The sequence below is a fragment of the Electrona antarctica genome (genome assembly GCF_951216825.1).
Source record: "Electrona antarctica genome assembly, chromosome: 17".
In the NCBI taxonomy this organism is placed as follows: domain Eukaryota; kingdom Metazoa; phylum Chordata; class Actinopteri; order Myctophiformes; family Myctophidae; genus Electrona; species Electrona antarctica.
Genome location: NC_136798.1, coordinates 20653933 through 20670411, shown reverse-complemented (window position 1 = coordinate 20670411; position 16479 = coordinate 20653933). Strand labels below are relative to the sequence as shown.

At 41.0% G+C, this 16479-nt stretch overlaps 2 protein-coding genes across 3 annotated transcripts in view; both read left to right on the top strand.

The window, feature by feature from the left end:
* Positions 1 to 1231: 1231 nt before the first annotated feature.
* On the top strand, positions 1232 to 6404 carry LOC306941021 (proteinase-activated receptor 3-like; the record flags this gene model as incomplete). Its single annotated transcript, XM_079526324.1, has 4 exons — positions 1232 to 1339; positions 1570 to 2308; positions 4140 to 4179; positions 6266 to 6404. The coding sequence occupies 4 exons, from the start codon at positions 1232 to 1234 to the stop codon at positions 6402 to 6404; spliced, it is 1026 nt and encodes a 341-aa protein (XP_079382450.1).
* The window catches only part of senp6a (SUMO specific peptidase 6a), a 37057-nt gene continuing 26902 nt past the window's right edge, over positions 6325 to 16479 (top strand). For both annotated transcript variants that reach the window (XM_079526487.1, XM_079526486.1), the window contains exons 1-5: positions 6325 to 6446; positions 10634 to 10724; positions 11693 to 11753; positions 14140 to 14258; positions 14983 to 15099. In XM_079526487.1, coding sequence (XP_079382613.1) covers positions 6407 to 6446; positions 10634 to 10724; positions 11693 to 11753; positions 14140 to 14258; positions 14983 to 15099 — 428 coding nt within the window. In that variant the 5' untranslated portion in view covers positions 6325 to 6406. The remainder of the gene's footprint in view (positions 6447 to 10633; positions 10725 to 11692; positions 11754 to 14139; positions 14259 to 14982; positions 15100 to 16479) is intronic.

Genomic DNA, 16479 nt, shown 5'->3' with positions numbered 1-16479 from the left:
AGTAGCCTATATTTGGATTGGTATGCAGGAGTGGATAGCTCTTTTACCATGAGCAATTTAATGTAACATGCATTGTGTGTGAATTATGGCCAGTCACCGACCTGTGCGAAGTTGGGACCGGCGGGGGAAGATATTAATCTTGTCCCAGGCAGGCGGGACCAGACACACAGCGGGCCTGGTTGCATCAGTTGTTTACCGTCGAATTTCAGCCAACAATGGCCCGTTGCATCATTGTCAAATGTCAACTGGTGTGAACAGACAGTGGCGTGCTATATCACATGTTCTTTAAACAAACACATCAATTAACTCCTCATACTGTTACAGGCTGCAGCAAATAACTGCATACGGGCACTGCATAGACATGATGACATCCAGAGGGAGAGTTCCAGGTTCCACACCCTTCTCTAAACACTGATTGGCTGTAGGGGACCTCTAATGTCTCGGGTCATCAGCATCACGAGTGAAGGAGTGTTTTCTCATTTTCAGTGAATGGCTCAGTTTTTGCTCATATGTGACAGAGGTAAACTGCAGTCACATATGATAGGATGAAGTACGGAGCTGCTTCATCAGTCACTAAACCAATTGTGCTACATTATTCTACTGAATAGGTAAGTGCCTTTATTTGCAGATATATTCTTCACTATACTGTACACACAGTTTATGCTTTGTGGATTTGTCCACATAACAGGCATATCGCCTATACTGTTTATTGAGTATGTGCAAAAACAGAGTAGTAATACTTTTAAATCATCTATAAGTCAACTGTAAACCCATTAAAGGAGACAGTGGATGATGGATTTTACTTTTAGATGCAGTGAGATAGTTCACCTACATAACTTTATATTAGGCAAGGAAAGAAACATTTTGGTTATTGCCCTATTGGTTATTTATTGAATCCTCCACATCAAGTGACAACAGATAAAATGAGTGTTTTTATGCAGAAAATAGAAAGGTTCCTGTCAACATGCAAGAGAGCAGAGGCAGAGAAGGCAAAGGGTTTTTAGGGAAACAGATGAAAGTGAATCTTCCCGTGATGTGCACCTTTTGTATATGATCCATTGATTAGAATATAGACAAATTACAAACTGCTTTAGGGGGAGTATACATTTCTGTGTCTGAAAAGAACATTGATCTGATTTTCATTCTCTCGTGCTCTATTCTTTGCCCAGACAGATCATCATTGGTTATCCGGCTACTGTCCTCCTGTGAGACCTCACCAAAATCAGCCATCATGGAGGTATTTTACATCAACTCCTCTTTGCTGCTCATCTCTCAAAGACCCATCAACTACAGCCTTGGAGAGAAGACAGAGTACGAGAGCTGCAGACACATGGCAGCGGTGGCCGAACGGATAGCGGCGCGGTCTTGATACCGGAAGGTTCCTAGTTCGAATCAGCCGTCCGACACGTTAAAATTACCACCGCTGAAGTGCCCTTGAACAAGGCATTGAACCACTACGATGAAATGTGTTCTATGAGCAGGGCCTGGCTGGAAACAAGTTCTTGAGCTTAGCCCAGATACCCTGGGTAAATATAGATTTCATTTCATTTCATTTCACACATGCCAGCCGGTATATTGTGGTACCTGATTTTGCAGGTCATTAACATGTTGCTAGGAATTCCAGCTAACATACTGGTGCTGTGGCTCATTCGCAAGAGCAAGGGGGAATCATCCACCTCGGATATTTTCATCTTGCACCTGGCGGTGCTGGATATCCTTTTCTGCCTCACCATTCCACTTGAGCTCGCCAACAAACTCTATCCGACACCCAGCAGCACCTGGTACGCACTGCGCTTCATCTACGGCGTGAAAGACTCCTCGCCCATTTTCCTCTGCTGCATCTGCCTGGACCGCTACATGGCCGTGCTCCACCCCATCACCTTCAGCGAACAGAAGAACCGCCACCACAGAGCCGTCCTGGTCACAGTAGTATGGCTCGTCACTCTGGCATACTCCACTGCCAAGGGAGCAGATGTGATCAGTGTGAGGGTCTTCACTGCCATGATCCTGGCGGCGTTTGCCTTCATGTTGTTCTGTAACATTGCAATCCTTTGGGCACTCGGACAGTCGGGGCCCGGGCGCGATGAAAGGCACCCTGTCAAGAAGAGAGCCTTCAAGATGGTTCTTATCATTTTGGCCATCATAGTCTTTAACTACTTTCCACCTGTAGCACTATTCCCTTTCAAGCACTACTTTTCTCCTGATGTGTTCCATTGCTATATATTCTATATTGCATTTGACTTGATGGACATCAGCAGTACCATCCAGCCTCTGCTGTATCTGTCCAAGGAGAGGTTGCCAAGGGGCTGTAGCCTATGTTGCCAAAAATGCCAAAGTAACCTAGAGTCACAGAACTAATTTGGTGAAGCGACAGTGGCTCAGGGGTAGAGTAGCCTCAAGCCTGTAGAGCGGCTGGATGGGACCTGCAATGTTCCCTTCCCAATTTGATTACGCGTAATCTGGGGCCCGCAGGCTCCCCCAGAGTTAGTGTTGACGTGTCCTTCAGCAAGACTCTGAACCATATGCTCTGAGCCTCTGAACCCCTAATTGCTCCCGATGTGCAGGTTGGTGCCTTGCTATCTCTGGTCCATAGCTCTAATGCTTCTATGATTTAATGCAGGGCAGAATCATAGAAGCATTAGAACTATGGAACAGAGCAAGTGCCTTGCATGGTGTATGAATGTGTGTGTGTGAACTGTGAATGGGTGAATGTATACAGGCTAATGCACAATGTAGGCCTACTATATGTAAATGTAAATGCATATAAGCGCTATATAAATGCATCATTAACCATTTATCCTTATTGCTCTTGTATAAAGAATGATTGTAGAATTTGCAGATGTCGTTTTTTCTATGTTTATTACATTAAAAATGTGTCATAGATATTAAACGAAAGATGCTAAGTTATTCTGAATAGAATTAATGTAGACTACACACCGGGCGCGAATTCGGATTTTTAAGCGGCGTTTCTCCATCGGTTAAAGGTGGTTGCACACTGGACAACTGAAAAATCAGAATTCTGTCTCGCAGAATTCCGTCTCACCGGGCGCGAATCGGATGCGAATTCTGATTTTTTGCGGCGTTTCTCCATCGGTTTCCCGAAAAACGCGGCCGGTGTGCAACCACCTTTACAGTGTGGCATTAGCTCTTCTGCAAAGAATATGTGAACTGTAAAGACATGTATACTTTTAAATGTTGTAATGTTTATCTTTTCTTTTTTGAAGAAAAACTAAAGAAAATATCTAAACCACTACCTTAATTTATTAGATATCATAAACAGCAAATACAATATTTGGGTGGTAATTACAACTTGATGCTCTTAATTAATCCATATAGTGTACAATAAGCAAGGTCAACACAAGGTCAAATACATACATAAATAGTAATAGGCTCTATAGGTAACCTATCATAAGTCTAACAAAAAATCAATAATCTGTACATTATGTATTTATCTTTTTAATTTAAGACATGAAGTACACAAAAGACAAACTCCACATTGAATTAAAGTACAAATTTCAAAATACCTGGTTATGAAGCCATATTAATCAGTTGATTTCAAAATGCCTGGTTATGAAGCCATATTAATCAGTTGATTTCAGAATGCCTGGTTATGAAGCCATATTAATCAGTTGCAGTAGTCCTATAATCATAAATCATAAACATAATTTATACCTTAATTAGTCTTGCTTGTACCCTGACTTGCAAATACTTAGTGGCAATAGACATAGCCTATATACCGTATTTCCTTATATGTGTTCTTAGAACATTCATCTTTAAATTCAGTAGGGCTGGTAAAACAGTTAATTAATGGGCATACCCCAATCTATATAGCACCTCACAATATTAATGTAGAATAATATTGGGAATCTTGTAGATCACCATGTTGCAAATGTTTTTATTTTTTTTACCACATGTTAAAGAGTGTATGCTATAAAAGCAACTTCATATAATTAAAAATCGTGCTGTGCCGGTGGTGTGTCCCTCCATCAGATGCCTGTGTGCATCTCAGATGCTTTTTAAGAGGGGAAGACATTGTCTTTGTTGTGGAACAGCTCATGTCGTTTCAGGTGGGTGGTCAGATCTGCTGACACACAAATGGGCCATACTCCTCCCATGTAGTGTGCGTCCTCACTCCTCAGGTGCAGTTTGTGGCTGTCAGCCAGGAACCACTGGTGGCAAGTAACTAAGTACATTTACCATGATTGCCATCATTTTCTTCAATTAAAAGGTGGTCAGAATCACCTCTGAAACAAATAAGAACCATACCCCTCCCCTGTGTGTCAGTTGTCAGATGCAGTTTGAGGCTGCTATAGCAACCACTGGTGGAAAGTGACTACAAAGTACATTTACCATAATTGCTATAATTAGGCTCAGAATAAGCAGAACCAGAGGCTGATGTAAGAGAGCTTCATGTTTACTTCACAGAAGCAATAACATGGCAATAATATATATATATATATATATATATATATATATATATATATATATATATATACATACAGGTTCACCTGTAGCTTTGGACCAAGCTCCAGCTGTAAAATGTTAAATGTTTCAATCACCCCCAGAAAAATAAAAATTATATTAAATAAAAATAAAGAGAGAACTGTATCCAAACAATTAATAGCAACATTGGGATGTACAAACTAGCGATTATATTGTTTAAATATGGTGTTACTACTCCATAACTAATGTGGAATACTGTTGAGTAGGTCTAAAATACATTGCCTCGCTGCATCCGAGAAACAGCGCCATCTAGTGATTGATATTATTATAGCCTACTCGTGCGTTAAAAAAGATCAAGAGCCACAAAACACACAAAGCAAAGCATGTGATGTATGTATATATATTTGGCTTGACTGTGAAATCGCCGACGGGAAGTTAGAAGTGTATGCTAAAATCCACTGACTGTGAGTGATTCGCCAGGCTGACGCACTAGGTCTCATCTCGTCTGTGCCTCTTATATTGTCTGAGATGGACGGACGGTCACTGGTGGTCGTTGAATGACATTTTTGTAATAAAGCAGTGGCTGGCTGACCATCACCACCGTAGGCTACAGTCAGTATGCTGCTGGATGGTGGTGGTGGCTGCCTGGCTGGTGGTCCTGACTGGCGTTTTGTTGGGATACAGAGACAACCAGACTAATATTACTCAATATGTTACTTATTACAAATTACTCCTTAAAAAAGTAATAATATTATATTACTTATTACTTGGAATCAAGACTATTATATTATATTATATTATATTATATTATATTATATTATATTATATTATATTATATTATATTATATTATATTATATATTACTATTGCCCCCCTACCCACAAAACATGGGAAAACATAAGTCAGCTTCTTTTAGAACTAGCGGTGGCCGAACGGATTGCTCTTGATACCGGAAGGTCGCCAGTTCGAATCAGCGGTCCGACACGTTAAAATTACCACCGCTGAAGTGCCCTTGAACAAGGCATTGAACCACTACGATGAAATGTTCTATGAGCAGGGCCTGGCTGGAAACAAGTTCTTGAGCTTAGCCCAGATACCCTGGGTAAATATAGTAGCCTAATCATTTCAATCCAATTGTTTTGAATAATAATAATAAGAGTCACCAATCAGCCTAAAAGGCGATACAATAAAGCAGCAGTCTCTTTTTACCTTTTAAACGAAATGTTTTCAAATGGTGGCCAACAAATCCTGAGTAATATACCTAAATACCTTACACTACTCTCCTTATGGGTAAAGTAATAATATACAGTAATACCGGTATATTACTAGTAACTATAGTTGCCCAACTTGCCCAACACTGCAGACTACTAGGGACATATGATCTGGTACCTCGATGTAAAATTGGGTATTTTGTCCAAAATGTTACAACATTAAATAGTGTATAGGCTACCTTGCATGTTGGTACATCATTATCAGACTTCATTTTCTCCCTCAACGTCTTGTTTGTTTTATTATTATTAATATTATATATGATTAATTCTATTACTAAGTATTTCAATAGATAGAATGTAACTTTTCATGTTCATGATCATCAGAACATTTAGATACATACAAATACAAATACAAATACATACAAATGTACTGTAATTCTGCAAACTGTTAATACATTTTTCAATCAATCAATCAAACACTTCTATAAAAACCAGGAATCATCATATAAAGAAAGTAAAAAAGGGGGAAAACATGATGAGAAAGGGGTGGGGGGGGCTCAATTAATTAATAATGTCTTAATTAGTTTTCTAATTGATACCCCCCCAGTTCAGGTGGGTGCGCGTGCACGAGCGCGCGCGGACGGTCGAGAGCAGCAGCACGCGCTCGCGCGCGCACACAGCACAGTCCTCGTCGTCATCGCCCTGCCTGCTGCTCCTCCTCCTTCGGTCGTACAGGAACATGATGGAGTAAACATGGCTCACAGTGGTCACAATAGAAGCTCTTTCTTTGAAGGTAAGAATAAGGCAAACGTACGGTACAACAGACAGACAGGCAGGCAGGCAGGCTCGGTGGCGGCCACACGGCAACAAGACGGTAGCGTACCGACCCACCGACCTACCCTTAGGCAATATTATTACACTGTAAACCACTGAACCTTTTCTGGTTCGCTTCCACACACACAACACAAAAAAAGTGTTTGGGTCCAACACGGGAGTGTTGGCTAAGCTAAGCTAAGCGTTAGCAGAGATAGCGTTGACTTCAACGCTATCTGGGCTAACGCTTAGCTTAGCATAGGCTCCTTCCCACCACCACCCCCGGCGACGGACGGGGTCCACACAGTCGATATAATTATCAACGACGCCGGCTTGACCGCCTCGTTAGGCTCGTTATCCGGGAAGGAGGAGGAGGAGGCCAAGGGCACTTCGAGCTAGGCATTAATGTGGAGGGGGATGTTGAGTAGAAAAAACAACAATAATAATAAATAAAAAAAACTGGCCTTGCTAAGTGCTGTGTTCGCTGTCATTATAGCGCTGACGTTAGCTAACTGGCTGGCTGTACGGACTGTAGACACTAGACAGGGCCTTCCTGTCGCCTGGCTGTGCTTGTAGGCAAGCTAACGTCATGTATATAGCAGGTTAATGGCTGTGCCTTTCCAAACATTTTCATGTACGTCAATTTGGAGACCCCAATAAGATAAGATCTTAGTCGTTGGATCCAGTACATAATCCTAGAACAACTGTCTACTGCAGGTGGGGAGAGAAAGCTAACGGTCATCCTTACACAGTACAGTCTATCATTCTGAATTATATTCTAGCTACTATAGTTGGTGAAATTATAGTGAAGTGAACCACTTTAAACGTGGCGTCCCTATTTTGTGAATGTCTTTGGGGGGGGGAGCAGATGAAGCTCACAGTGCATTGCATCTCGACACCTGAGCTAATTGTAGATTATCTATTTTTGAACTATGGCTTAAGTGGTGTTACTAATTAGTCTGGGGACCCCCACTGAGAACCACTAGTGTATAGCACAACAACCTGAGCTTGTTTAATATATGAATATAAAGCAAACTGCTAATCCATAGTTCCCATATTAATACTAAAGTCCACTTCCGTGCCACAGGCTGGATAATAGATTGGTTTTCTAAGTTTATGGGAAAAATATGTAACCAAAACTACATTGTAAAATCCAGAGTATTATGGGTCCATTTGGTTACATTTTGCACACACACTCAGTGTTACAAATGGATAACTCAACACTTATGATTCTACTGTGTGCTTGGTCAGAAGACTAACGTTAATGGATGCACAGTACTGTATGTCTTTTGCGCTACTTTGCTTGCTTAGTTACAATTGCCTACATTAACCCATATACAGAAATAGTGATGAGTTTTTATGTTTTAGAATGCCCCACTAATAACATGTGATTCACATAATATTCATTAAATAGAAAATCCCATGTGGACTAGCTGCTTGTTTCTACACATGGCCCCTAAAAACTTGAAAAAGAAGGCCTATATGTAATTTCAATAGAAATATATAAATGTACAGCATTACGGCTTAATGAATTACCTTAGCTACGGTCTGTCTCTACACACCATCATAGCACGAAGTCTCTGTACCTACAAACTCCATTCTGAACAGGATAGGTTGGCAAATGTGCCAATAAATAGGAATCCTGTAGCCTACATCAGATTCTAGAATACTGTCTGCATGTACTACTGCATAATACTAGTTTTGAATTGACCTATAACAGTAGCCATAGTTCATGGCAGGTAATGATGTAGAAGATAAAACAAAGCCGCTGTTACAGTGTTGGTGCTATGGATTTGTACCACCATAGCATACACGGTATGAAAGCCCTCTTTCAGATCCTTCGCACTCCCTCACCGTACTGTAGCTGCATGGGGTAATAGACATACACTGGTAGCCATTGAAGAAGTCCACCTTCTTGCGTTTATCCGCGGCATCTGTGCCACATTTACACAGTATAAAATAAAACTCCACCGTCGTCTGTGCCTTCTGAAGGAGTAGATGGAGCAGGAGTATTTCAAGTATGTAGTAAAAACAGTGACGTCTAACAGTAAATGGTAAATGGTAAATGGTGCATTTATATAGCGCCTTTATCCAAGGCGCTTTACATAGATTGTGCATTACATTCACCCATTCACACACACATTCATACACCGATTGCGGCGGAAGCCATGCAAGGTACCAACCAGCACATCGGGAGCAATTTGGGGTTCAGTGTCTTGCCCAAGGACACTTCGACATGTAGACAGGAGGAGCCGGGATTCGAACCGCCGACCCATGGATCATTGGACGACCTGCTCTACCTCTTGAGCCACAGTCGCCAGTAGTCACAGTAGTAGCTACATCTGTATGTAGGTGAATGTAGGGCAGGGCTGAGGTAATTACTAATTAGGTCTAGATAGTCTTGATCTAGAGGCCTAAACTGCTGGCTTATGGACAGCAGGACTAGTTGATGTTGTTAACCATACCAATTTGAATTTATATTACGTTTCTTTGAACACAGGGACAATATGGATAGTTGGCCAAAATGGATAGTTCAGCTTCTAGCTACAGCACTCTTATTCTTCCAACAACATGGATTACAAATGGATTGCATAGCCTATTTTACTGGTCATGGTCATGGATGTAGACTTGTATCTGATATGCAGCTTTGTAAACCTTTGCTTGGATTTCTGAAAACAGCCAGCCTCATAAAATGTCATCATGGCTTGACAAATCTTAATCTTTAAAGTCAAATTGTCAATGCAACTTTCGCATTGTTCCCTGAATCCTTGCTAACATGAGAGGTACACTGCAATGACGACATAAGGCAGCAGTAGGTATCACACGTGCATATTTTTGAAAGCAACGCGAGTCCTCACAGAATATGTTTGTAGGGATTTCCATTTACCAGCAGTAAATATAACATTTCCACATTGTGGCTTCGCACAGGACTAGCTGTCTAGAAGATCATCTGTCTGTCCCTGTGTCTAATGTATTTTTCACATATGCTTTTAATGTAACATAAGTCAATGGGGCTCTGATTGGGCTGACACTATGCCCACATTTGGAGTCATACGTCATATAGATGTGTAATAAACAACTGACGTCATAGATAATTAATGTTACAGGTATAGCAGACAGAAGCAAACTGCTTGAACAACATTATTAAAGTGTTTTGGGCAGAACTTATCTACTAGCTCTCACCATCTGAGAAACCAATTAACGCGTCTGTTCTGTTTACCATTGAAGTAACAGGATCAGCATTGATATCAAGCACCTCATTTCAATATCACTTATTTTATTTCTGAATCTTTGCTATTGTCAAGACAACACAAGCATAATTACTACCACAGTGGCATTGGTGACCACAAAATTTAGCTTAGTTTTTTTTTAACCAGCCATTTTGGAATGCTAACAACTGTTCATGCTAACATGCAGCTTTATCGGCCACCCTAGCTGTTTTTTAAACCGTGAATTGTACACATTCAGCTGGCAGTGTTCTGCAGTGAGAGCCAAGCAGGGTTGTTTGAACATTCCAAACATAGTGTCACAAGGAAATAACCCCAAAGGGGAGGCACTGTCTCAGGAGGCATAGCGGGCGTCTGGGAGCCAGAAGTTTTCTGGTTCAATCCCTGGCTCATCCTCCTGGCTTTGTGTCAAAGTGTCCTTGTCGCGAGAAACTGAACCTCTACTAGTACTAACTGCTACCGATGATGAGCAGGTTCATGTCGTGCCTATTTGGCTCTGCCATCGTGTCAGTCAGTGAATGAGTTGCCTGAATGTAATACACATTGTAAAATGCTTCGGATGAGTTGTATCATGCTGTATCATGTTTTCTATAGTTAATAGCCATCTATGTTTGTCTTGTTTCAGAAAATTCAGACAAGTTGTGATTCCTTATGTACTAATGATCGCATTGCTAATTTGGTAGATAGACATACGCTTAGTTAATCCCCTCACTGAGTAGTGGTGGGGTTTCCTTTCATTTATCACATAAGTAAACAATATATTTAGCATAACGGTCGTACATAACACAAACTATTATATTTAGCCTACAATAAGCCTTATGTACAAAAATAATTTAGCTGATGAGTCTGACCCATTGTCTGCTGTGTCATGGATCCTGTTGAACTGACCTGAATGAATCCTGTGTGTTCTCCTTATTCTTAATTGCTGTTCTCATGGAAGCTCTGGAACGAAATGAGGCGAGGCGAGGTGGAGGCTACAAGCACACCTGGGGTTATTCCCTCTCCAATGACAGCGAGGAGACCAGACATGAGTAAGCACTTATCTAGCCTTTATTTTCTGCACCAACCTCTAAAATGCACACACACAACACAAACAAACACGCACACCGTCACACCACGCACCACTGTCCCCCCAGCATGCATTCACTTGCTTTCCGCCACATACAGTGCATCCATAAATATACTTGTTCTGTGATGTTGAGTTTGTATGTCCTCATTACACTTGGATCCTATTTTGTCCCCTCAAGCGTCCTATTTATCTGTGCTGCTAGAGAGACACGTACAGAATAATTCATCATGTGTACTGTGTGTATACTATTGTTTTTATTTTTATTGTCATTGCTCTTATGAATTTCCACAATGAACACACAGCAATGGGCTGCGATACCAGAATGTCCCGTGAAGCTGGAAAGTTGAGGCAGCAGAGCGCTAGACCATTTTCACAAGCCTGAGAGACATTCTTCTGCTTCAGGCTGTACAGTACACACAAAGTACATGTCCGATTTTCAGCCTGCTGGTTTTAATTGTTCAAACAATGTAAATGTGCCAGATGCACGTCTCCTTAACATTGTGTCGCATGGCACCACAATAGCACTGCTGATGTTTTGCCTAAAGGAATGTAGCCATTTACAGTAGTCTTCTTTGGAAAGTACCTTGTAGGGATGTAACACATTTGCGAGACAGTACCTACGTACCTATTATCTCTGGTCAGAGCACGCACAGATCACTGTGACCATGAGTAGATAATCAAGAGTGAACATTTTGTTTGATCGCATCTCATGTTGCGATGGCAATAACCAACCAAGTTTATCACACATGGCAATATGTTCACCGCAGCCCTAGTGCGTACACTCAAATTGCGGCATTCCTATTTCCTGCCTACAATACATGTGATGATGATACATACTAGTGAGGTCAAGGTTAATGCAGAATGTACACATTTAGAATATTGGCACCCCCGCTCATCTTTCCTCTCGTCTCCTCTCTGTCCTCTCTCCAGCTTGTCGGTGATGACCATGGAGGAGGTGGAGCGACAGCAGACCTCCCCGGAGGGGAAGAAGGTAACAGGCTATTAGGGGTGCACGATTATGAAATTATGACCGATATCCGATCTCCGATTATTTGCAGGGTCATATCTGCCGATACTGATTCTAACCGATTCCGATATTATATGGATTATGCTGCCTTCAAACATTAGAAATACACAAAACAAAAGCGACCATTGACAGTCACATTATTATTGCGTCATCAATATCTGTGAAAATAATCTGGATTTGTTTTAGACCGATCCGATACCGATATGGCATTTTTATGGCCTATTTCGATATCCTACAGATTATATTGTACATCACTACAGGCTATACCTCCTTCACGTCTTCCCAAAGATCTGTTCTGCCTTGTTTGTGGCTGCCGCTCTTCTCTCTGCTTGCTTTCATTCTTTTCCTTTTCTTTCCTTCGACCCATCTCAAAGATCTTCGTCTTCTCTACCACAGCCTGTCTCGTTCACTTCCTTGCGTCCACCTTTTTTCATTTCCATCCACCCTGTTCTCCCCTGCCGCCTGTTCTCTCTCTCTCTGTTCCATTATCCCTCTTTCTCTCCTCTTTTATTATTCTCCTTTCCTCTTAGTCTCCATCTGCTGCTACCTGTGTCCACCCCCTTCCTCTCTTCCATGACTCATCCTCACAACATCTCTGATCTCTGCTGCTGTTGTCAATCAGGGACCCTGTTAGGGTGCTCTCTCTCTCTCTCTCTCTCTCTCTCTCTCTCTCTCTCTCTCTCTCTCTCTCTCTCTCTCTCTCTCTCTCTCTCTCTCTCTCTCTCTCTCTCTCTCTCTCTCTCTCTCTCTCTCTCTCTCTCTCTCTCGTTTGTTTGGCTGTTCTATGGATTGTCATCTGTGCCAACCGCATCATTGGCATCTGGTGTCATGGGGCAATTGCACCCTGGAGGTCCAATGCACAGCTGGCAGCACTGGCAATGGGACTCATTCTCTATGGGGGGTTGTCCTTGTGGTTCACGAGGTGGAGGCGATGGTGCGATTTGGGAGTAGTAGCCCATTGTATTCCATTTATGTCGTATTATATTTTACACTAGGAGTGTAGCAACCAAAAAAGTCAAATCTTCTTTAAAGGACCATACCGGACGTTCTGGCTTGTCTAGCCCTTTGACTACGACTCACAGTGTACTTGACATTGGCGAACCATTTCCCCCATACCTCCGTTTTCGTTTTCTCTCAAGTAAGCCATTGGATTCAATTTATTTCAGTATGAAAGTCAAATTGAGACTCGCTTAAGTTGAGATAGTTAATCCAACACACTGAAATCTATGAAAGGAAATCTATTAAAAAGGTTGATCTGCGACACAATTTATACAATATGTGTTGTGGGTTCCTGCTTCATCTCTCTCTCAGCTAATGGGTCATTGGGCTGAAATTAGTTATGATCGGCTAGGCCTGAAAAGCTAAACCCTTTTTTATCAAATACATGTGGTAGTATGTGGATCGAGCTGTTGTATTTGTCCCACTTTTCACAAAGGAAATCTACTAGTTGGTTGGAAGTAGTGCTGCACAATTAATCGAAAAAAGTCCGAGATCTAGATTCAGACACCCATACAATCTCATTTCTAAATTTGAGCAAGAATCGTGCAGCACTTTGGCTGTCCAATTCCTTTGAGCTACAAGAGGCTTTAAGAGAGAGGTTTAACCCATTCAGGCCTGACGTCAAAATAAAAAAAACGTTCGCTCTGAAAGAATATATATTCAAAGATTTGTGCCGCATTTTTACGATTTTTCAAAAATAGCAGACCTACAAGTTCATAGCGCGCCACTCGGTGGCGCGCTATGAGCTTGTAGATCTGCTATTTTTCAATAGCTAAAGTATAACATAATGCTTAGTTAAAACACCAAAAGGGGTTCCCGCCCAAAATGGGTTTAAAGCTATAATATGACACACATGCGTTCTCAGGTCTAAATGGGTTAAGTCGAGCACTTTGATGTTGTCTCACTTGTATGTTTAAAGCCACAGTAGTTTGCTTACTTTGCTCCAGGTGCCACATTTTGAATGTAGTAATGTCAGCAACTAGAGACAGACTAAAGACAATAAATATCTTCATGGAAAAAACTTGGAATCGTGTGAAAATCATGATCTCAATTCTTGTGGAGGAAAATCGAGATTTACATTTGAGAAAGAATCGTGCAGCACTAGTTGGAAGCCATTTAGAAATGTGATGTTCTGTTCTGTTGTGTGGCACCGGAAAATGAATTGACTGTAGTAGTGGAGGATAAATCCATGAACGCTGACTTATACGTGTTTTCCTGCATGGTAACGGCTTTACTCACTTTATCACACTATATATTATATTAAACAGATGTGTGCTCTAACCGTAATGGTTTCTTTCCAAGCAGATGCCTCTGCTGCGTTAAGTAATCTGTTTCTCTCTCTCTCTGCCAGTCTCCATCCCTTAGGCACTTCTTGGCGTCGGATCCCTTGAGAACGTATGAAAGAGGGACAAACAATCACAGTAGGCCTCTCAACAAACTAGCACCTGGCAACTTTGGCAAGAGACTCGGGTATGACATGCAAGGATTGCCTAGATCTGTGTTTGTTGCTTTCACGCGTCATCATGGATTACAGTTCTCAGTCTGATTTCAGTCATCTGGATTTCATAGAAGCCAGCATGTCTTCTATGGAAGCATGTTGTGCAACGATAATAGCCGATATACAAGCTCTCAATGCGTCACTAGATAGGCTATTTTGGGTCATTATTTTTAGATTAGAGCATTTGAAGTGGTCAAACTAGCAATCTGTTCAGAAGCATCCTCCATAGATTGTTAATAGTCTCGGATATTTCATATAAAAGTCAAAGCCTCAGTCTGATTCCTTCACCTGGTTGGCTGTATGTATGAAGAACAGCAGGAACAGTATTACTAAAACATCAAAATGTTACATATTGTGTTCACAAATTGCACATTAGGACTTTGTCATGCAAACATTTTCAGTCTGATATCAACCGATGAGAATTTCACATTAAGAATATAAAAAATACGTGTTTTTTACACTTTTAGACCATTATCTGTGGCCATCATATGGGCATACGTAACAATGGATGCCAAAACAATGGGAACATTTACATTGTTGTGTATTTTTATATCAAAAGTCCATAAAACGTTTTTTTTAATTTCATGCACATTTTTATTTTCCAATTCACCTGGTCTTTAATGTACCAAATTAAATGTTTTTCTATTGTGACTATATCAGCTGTGTTTGACAGACCATTTGTTACTCTTTTTGCAGTGATCTCCCAGAACCAACTATCCATAACAGAAGCAACTATTGCATCGTCAGTCACACACCAGGTGTAGTCCTACAAGGACGCAGCTTTCCACACGCAATAAGGAAACCAGTCCAAAGGTGAAAATACAGGTCACTCAGTCGGGGTCAATCTGGGTTTGTGTTTGTGTTTGTACATGTATATTGGCCATTGGTATCCGAGTAGTATCAGAATCTTAGCGTGAAATCACATATTTTGAGAGTTGAGAGTGCAACGAATGTTGGTGGTTGTGACACATATTTTGAGTATAGAGGTATGCGCATGCATAAAGTGAGTGGCAGTGGCAGATGAAGTTTAATGTAATTTAATGCAATCGGATAGGACGTTTCTGTAAAAAAGTTGAGTAGGCGTTAACTTCCGGGTATGATGATGATGTCACGACGTCATGTGCATTCTGCTCTATTCAGTGTTTCTCCTATGTATTGTTATCTCTGAGCACGCACAAATAAATTCCAAATCAACTGCAATATTGTTTTGGCAATAAATGTTTGAATATTATGTGAATATTCTCCATTTATAACAAGTCCATGGTCCAGGGTCAATTTATTTTCAGAAAACCATATTGCTTCAACTCAGGTCAGTTAACTTACCTGAGTTACCGGAGCATATCAGCAGTTTTAATCAAGTTAACATCAGGTATCCGGGTATATGTCGACAATCGACATAGAAGCAAATCAACATTGTTCACTGATAAGGAGGATTATCATTTTCTGCTGAACTTGACAAAAAAGTCATGCAACTTAGACTTCACTCCATTACATAGACCAGTGGTTTTCCCTTTTCATGTCAAGGCCAATTATTTATTCTGCATTTGAGCCATGGACCACCATTTGATGACATCTAGCCTCTCAGACCCAAAACCAAATAATATTTTGTTGTCGTTGGACAAGATTTTGTCCACAATTCCATGATGTAAATTAAGTAATGCAGATGTTTAACAATTTAACTCTTGAGAGAAAACAAATGGACCCGTACTCCATTTGGTTTCATTTTACACTCTCAAAAGTTAAAGATCTATAGGGGTCCATTTGGTTACTAACTCTCCATAATGTAGCTGCATGGGGACCACCTGGAACGCCCTCAAGGACCACTGGTTGAAAACCACTGACATAGACTGCTGAGTGCTGACTGCAACGCCTCCCAAAAAGAACAGATTATTATTATTTAGCACCACTATATGAACTTCATCCTAGGGGGAACACTGAACATTGTTTTTTAAATTCCTATGCAATTTTAAGATGGTTTTGAGCCTTTGTCAATATAATTGGAGCATGGGAATATGGGATCAATAAAAGCAAATGAAAGGTTACATTCATACATCTTCAATTTAAACACGTCTGTCAAACAACCACAGCCTAGTACACACTGCATTAGGACTACTTGTACTTTGAACGTACTTTGAACGTAGCCAAAAACACGGGTGGAGAGATACTTTGCTTTAAGTGTAGACCACTAAATGC